The 7,044-nt window shown below is 35.4% G+C and overlaps 1 protein-coding gene across 1 annotated transcript in view; it reads right to left on the reverse strand.

Moving 5' to 3' along the window:
* The window catches only part of abca12 (ATP-binding cassette, sub-family A (ABC1), member 12), an 84,277-nt gene that overhangs the window by 1,861 nt on the left and 75,372 nt on the right, over positions 1-7,044 (reverse strand). The window contains 2 exon segments of the mRNA XM_016520190.1: positions 489-592; positions 948-1,082. Of these exon segments, the coding sequence (XP_016375676.1) occupies positions 489-592; positions 948-1,082 (239 nt within the window).

The following is a 7,044-nucleotide window of genomic DNA, read 5'->3' on the forward strand; positions in this document are numbered from 1 at the left end:
CACACACACACACATTATTTATTTCAATAATTTAAAAAAAAACATATATTTAGGTTTTATTTTTCGTTTAATTTTCTAAAGAATGTTCTGAGACTGCATTGATTTTACTCTAATGACAGCCTTAGCATAAATCTTCATATATTTTTGTGAAATACAAATGCATTTGCATATAATTTTTTATATTTTTCTTCAATTCATACATCTAATAGATGGTTGCTTAGTACAATGACAATGACAATGTAAAGGCCAGTTATTGTCTTTATAAGATCATCATGCTTCATATTTTTCTCAGCACAAATAGGTCTATATACATGAAAATATGTAGCTACCTTTATAATTTACAAAAGATGTCCCTCATATTTAAAAGGGGATCATCATATTTGAATGTCTTTAGCACCAAAAAGCTTGAAAACCCCTGGTCTAAGAGACTCGATTTTGGCTAAATGTGTCATTACCACCACCTATTTGTTTGGAGGAAGTGATCATACCTGTGTGATGTCAGGACCACAGCACATTTGCCCATCACTTGCTCAGAGATGATCTTCCAAAGGTGACGTTTGGAACGTGGGTCCATTCCAGAGCTGGGTTCATCCTGAGAGGTTAGAGGAGACATGTACAGTAAGAAACATGTGGGATGTTTCTCTGCGCTTACAGAACAAAAGAAAAACCTAATGCAAAACCCACACACTCTCCAGGTAAATGCAATCGTGCAATGCACCGAGCCAAAATTTGAAGTCAGAATAACTGATGTGCTGTGAGACTTTGGCCAAACAGCACACCGACGCATTTCAAGAGGTGTTTGTAATAAGGTTGCAACATTTTACCCATTCAAACTCCTCTAAGCAAACACTCAAGACAACATGCAATACAGTGATTTATAGTGTAGCTCTATGACTTACTCAACAGTAACTAGTCTCAGCTTAGCATAATGTGCATTTTTTACTCACCAGGAGAAGGATCTGAGGGTTTCCGATCAGGGCCAAGGCTGTCGACAGCTTCCGGCGTGTTCCACAACTGTAGCTCTCACTTGTGTTGTTTCTGTGGTAATTCAGCTCCAACTTTTTCAACAGATAGTTCACAACCTAAAGAAAAAAAAAGATCAAATAATGAGATTCTCATAGCGTGTATTATAATAATGGAATGTTAGATAAGATTGCAGATAATTAGATTTTCTGATGGAAACATACAGTAAGTGCTGCTTACACATGCAAAATTCACAATTTTAGGGTGTTGTGGTTGGTTGCCAGGGCGTTGCTAAAGTATGTGGTTGCTAAGGTGTATTTGGTGGTAGTTTGGGTGTTGTTATGTGGTTTACTGGAGTTTCTTCAAATCCTTTTAAACACTACTAATAATGTAAAAAATTATTATACTGCACTACCCATTAAAACAAAAGCTTGATGACAGCCTCAAATATAACTTGTAATTTTACATCTGTACTATAAAATAAAATTATGATTACTAATTTTTTTCTACAGTGAAATATTACAATAGTAATATATTATTGTTTAATATTTTTAGTTTATTATATATTATATATTAATATTATTACTATAATAATAAAAATTTAAATTTTTAATCAGAAAAAAATCACACTTGGATTCACCCCCCCAAATCAAGCAGCCTTATATTAAAACATGTTCCACACTTATAGTTCAGTCATAATTTCCCTGCAATTTATTTTTGATTAACAAAGCAATAATTGTTCCCTAAAAAGACTTAAAAAGTTGTTCTAACACATTAACAGTGTGGTCTTGACATCATAATGAGTCACTTTGAATAATGTTTTGATTAAATGCCTGTTGACATTTGACCCCACACAGAGCATGTCATGGGCTCTGCATTCATTTAACTAATTGGATTCATACATCAAAGGATCCAAGTAGACATTCTATGAATTTAAATAGCTTCTCATAAACCTGCAAGAAACCATAAAGTACTCTCCATCTAACAGGGGTTACACACACCTACAGATCATCATTTTGGGTCGGCATTGTACTGCACGCTTCCCTCAGGACATCAAAATTTACCAGCCATTTCCTCTAAATCCTCTAATCCAAGTTAATGGGCCAAACCGCAAAAGCCATTCCAAAGTTTCAGCAGCTTTTACACAAAGCCTTGGTAGCCAAAAGATGACTGATGCTATTCATAGATTGTTAAGTCAATTCCTTCTCTGCCCTTTTTATAGAAGGGTAACATCATCATTACAGGGTGCCGGTTTTACTTCATTTTCGACAAAGTTGCACTTCATATCAACTTTACTTAAAGATTGAAAGGGTTACTTCAGCCAAACATTAATATTCTGCTATAATTTACTGTACTTCATTTTCGACAAAGTTGCACTTCATATCAACTTTACTTAAAGATTTAAAGGGTTACTTCAGCCAAACATTAATATTCTGCTATAATTTACTCACCCTTATGTCATATAAAACCTGTGTGACTTTCTTTCTATTAACATAATACAAAAGGACAACTTGTGTAGTATGTTCAGGAAGCTCTCTTTCTTACAATGAAAGTGTATAGTGACCAAAGACTGTCAAGCTCCAGAAGGGAAAAAAGCAGCACAAAAGTAGTCTATATGACTTGTACACTACTATTAATATGATAAGTCTTCTGAAGCCAATCGATATCTTTGTGTGAGAAACAGAATAAATTATTCCCTGAAAATATTGCCCTTGGTCACCATCCACTTTCACTGTATAAACAAAAGCAGCATGAACATTCTTCAAAGCATTTCCTTGGCAGAACGGAAGTCAACATGAGGTTGAGTAAACAATGGATTTCTAAAAATGTAACAACTATAATCAAACACTGTAGCTGGAAAGCTTAATAGAAAGCATCTTTATCAGGAAGCTCTCTTTCTTACAATGAAAGTGTATAGTGACCAAAGACTGTCAAGCTCCAGAAGGGAAAAAAGCAGCACAAAAGTAGTCTATATGACTTGTACACTACTATTACCGGTAATATGATAAATCTTCTGAAGCCAATCGATAACTTTGTGTGAGAAACAGAATAAATTATTCCCTGAAAATATTGCCCTTGGTCACCATCCACTTTCACTGTATAAACAAAAGCAGCATGAACATTCTTCAAAGCATTTCCTTGGCAGAACGGAAGTCAACATGAGGTTGAGTAAACAATGGATTTCTAAAAATGTAACAACTATAATCAAACACTGTAGCTGGAAAGCTTAATAGAAAGCATCTTTATTTTGACTTTTATCTACAAAGGGACTCCCTTTTCACAATTTCTGTGGATGACTCACCTGGGAGAATGTTCTAAGACTGTATAAGATTATATACTTGGTTAGCCTGAAGATTCTTTCTCCGCAGGCTAACCAAGTATCAGTAGAGACAACCCTAAATTACTTTAGAGGGAAAGAGCTTGACAGGAAGGTATATGCATTAACAGTCATGTGCTCATAACGTCATAAATGCGTGTCACAGTCTCTGATCATAATGGAGTTGATATATTCGGTTCAAACATAAGCTTTCATGATCAAAATATTGTGCGGATGCAATACAGAGAAATTAGGCATAAACCAATGTGATTTATCTTCTAAACAGTTCTCCTATAAATCTTCAACGATTTAGCTGTTGAGAACAGCACAGCTGGTTCTGCATTACCAAAATGGATGCCTTTGACTCTAAAATTTGATCTAGAAGCTCATTTATTCCGTACATGTACCTATTTATTGAACATTGGTGTCTTTTCTCATATTGACGTTGCTGCTTTATAAAAGCAATAAAGCTACGATTCACTGTTACACATAGCCAACAATAACACATTAAAGAAAAAGTCATTGTTTAATAGGAACACTATTCCAACTTAACAAATTTTCATAATACGTTGCTAAAATGACATTGCAACTTTTTATGCAAGCTATATTCCCTCAGACCAGTGTTTCAATCTTTAGGAAAACTGATAAAGAGTTCACATCTGCAGCCAAAGGCAAGTTTTATAGAAGTGCTTTTTACCAATAATCCTGAGAGAATGCAAGATTAATTAGCTTCCTCGTTAATCAATGTGGAGGAGAGCCAACTATTTCCTGTCAAATGCAATACTCGGACTATACCAAACTAAGATCTGTTTGCATCTTACTGAGAAGTCCAGCAGGGATTTCCAGGTGGGTCGATGATGGGTAAAACTGGTGAAGTTAAGAGTTAAAAAGTCTGGTGGCAACAGTAGCATCTCAATCAAAATATATGCTGGTCCTTTCAATATGACTGTTCCATTTCCTGACATGTTTTTATGTGTGTGGAAAGATGTAATCAGGGTCGAGTACCACTTGACGAAAAACAGATGCAAAATCTCTCTTAAAGTGTTAAATGATGTTAGTGGGTTGTGACATGATTTAACAGACAGCTGCCTGTTTCACTTCATCTCTTGCCTCTTATTTCAAATCATCAAATACATTTAATGCAGTTGCACATAATAAGGGATGTCAAACATACCAGCATTTCCGAATCAAGTTGATGCCAAAATAAAAAAAAAAAATTTAATGATGCCAGTCTCTCTATATCAGCAAAGTACTCACTCAGCAAGCACTTACTGAGTGAGTACTTTGCTGATATAGAGAGACTGGCATCATTAAATTTTTTATTTTTATTTTGGCATCAACTTGATTCGGAAATGCTGGTATGTTTGACATCCCTTATTATGTGCAACTGCATTAAATGTATTTGATGATTTGAAATAAGAGGCAAGAGATGAAGTGAAACAGGCAGCTGTCTGTTAAATCATGTCACAACCCACTAACATCATTTAACACTTTAAGAGAGATTTTGCATCTGTTTTTCGTCAAGTGGTACTCGACCCTGATTACATCTTTCCACACACATAAAAACATGTCAGGAAATGGAACAGTCATATTGAAAGGACCGGCATATATTTTGACTGAGATGCTGCTGTTGCCACCAGACTTTTTAACTCTTAACTTCACCAGTTTTACCCATCATCGACCCACCTGGAAATCCCTGCTGGACTTCTCAGTAAGATGCAAACAGATCTTAGTTTGGTATAGTCCGAGTATTGCATTTGACAGGAAATAGTTGGCTCTCCTCCACATTGATTAATGAGGAAGCTAATTAATCTTGCATTCTCTCAGGATTATTCTTTCTTCTATAAGAAGAAAGAACTTCTATAAAGGCTGCAGATGTGAACTCTTATCAGTTTTCCTAAAGATTGAAACGCTGGTCTGAGGGAATATAGCTTGCATAAAAAGTTGCAATGTCATTTTAGCAACGTATTATGAAAATTTGTTAAGTTGGAATAGTGTTCCTATTAAACAATGACTTTTTCTTTAATGTGTTATTGTTGGCTATGTGTAACAGTGAATCGTAGCTTTATTGCTTTTATAAAGCAGCAACGTCAATATGAGAAAAGACACCAATGTTCAATAAATAGGTACATGTACGGAATAAATGAGCTTCTAGATCAAATTTTAGAGTCAAAGGCATCCATTTTGGTAATGCAGAACCAGCTGTGCTGTTCTCAACAGCTAAATCGTTGAAGATTTATAGGAGAACTGTTTAGAAGATAAATCACATTGGTTTATGCCTAATTTCTCTGTATTGCATCCGCACAATATTTTGATCATGAAAGCTTATGTTTGAACCGAATATATCAACTCCATTATGATCAGAGACTGTGACACGCATTTATGACGTTATGAGCACATGACTGTTAATGCATATACCTTCCTGTCAAGCTCTTTCCCTCTAAAGTAATTTAGGGTTGTCTCTACTGATACTTGGTTAGCCTGCGGAGAAAGAATCTGCAGGCTAACCAAGTATATAATCTTATACAGTCTTAGAACATTCTCCCAGGTGAGTCATCCACAGAAATTGTGAAAAGGGAGTCCCTTTGTAGATAAAAGTCAAAATAAAGATGCTTTCTATTAAGCTTTCCAGCTACAGTGTTTGATTATAGTTGTTACATTTTTAGAAATCCATTGTTTACTCAACCTCATGTTGACTTCCGTTCTGCCAAGGAAATGCTTTGAAGAATGTTCATGCTGCTTTTGTTTATACAGTGAAAGTGGATGGTGACCAAGGGCAATATTTTCAGGGAATAATTTATTCTGTTTCTCACACAAAGTTATCGATTGGCTTCAGAAGATTTATCATATTACCGGTAATAGTAGTGTACAAGTCATATAGACTACTTTTGTGCTGCTTTTTTCCCTTCTGGAGCTTGACAGTCTTTGGTCACTATACACTTTCATTGTAAGAAAGAGAGCTTCCTGAACATACTACACAAGTTGTCCTTTTGTATTATGTTAATAGAAAGAAAGTCACACAGGTTTTATATGACATAAGGGTGAGTAAATTATAGCAGAATATTAATGTTTGGCTGAAGTAACCCTTTCAATCTTTAAGTAAAGTTGATATGAAGTGCAACTTTGTCGAAAATGAAGTAAAACCGGCACCCTGTAATGATGATGTTACCCTTCTATAAAAAGGGCAGAGAAGGAATTGACTTAACAATCTATGAATAGCATCAGTCATCTTTTGGCTACCAAGGCTTTGTGTAAAAGCTGCTGAAACTTTGGAATGGCTTTTGCGGTTTGGCCCATTAACTTGGATTAGAGGATTTAGAGGAAATGGCTGGTAAATTTTGATGTCCTGAGGGAAGCGTGCAGTACAATGCCGACCCAAAATGATGATCTGTAGGTGTGTGTAACCCCTGTTAGATGGAGAGTACTTTATGGTTTCTTGCAGGTTTATGAGAAGCTATTTAAATTCATAGAATGTCTACTTGGATCCTTTGATGTATGAATCCAATTAGTTAAATGAATGCAGAGCCCATGACATGCTCTGTGTGGGGTCAAATGTCAACAGGCATTTAATCAAAACATTATTCAAAGTGACTCATTATGATGTCAAGACCACACTGTTAATGTGTTAGAACAACTTTTTAAGTCTTTTTAGGGAACAATTATTGCTTTGTTAATCAAAAATAAATTGCAGGGAAATTATGACTGAACTATAAGTGTGGAATGTGCTTTAAAATAAGGCAGCTTCCTTTGGGGGGGGGTGAATA

Source organism: Sinocyclocheilus rhinocerous, unplaced genomic scaffold, assembly GCF_001515625.1.
Source record: "Sinocyclocheilus rhinocerous isolate Xijiao unplaced genomic scaffold, SAMN03320098_v1.1 scaffold449, whole genome shotgun sequence".
Classification (NCBI taxonomy): Eukaryota; Metazoa; Chordata; class Actinopteri; order Cypriniformes; family Cyprinidae; genus Sinocyclocheilus; species Sinocyclocheilus rhinocerous.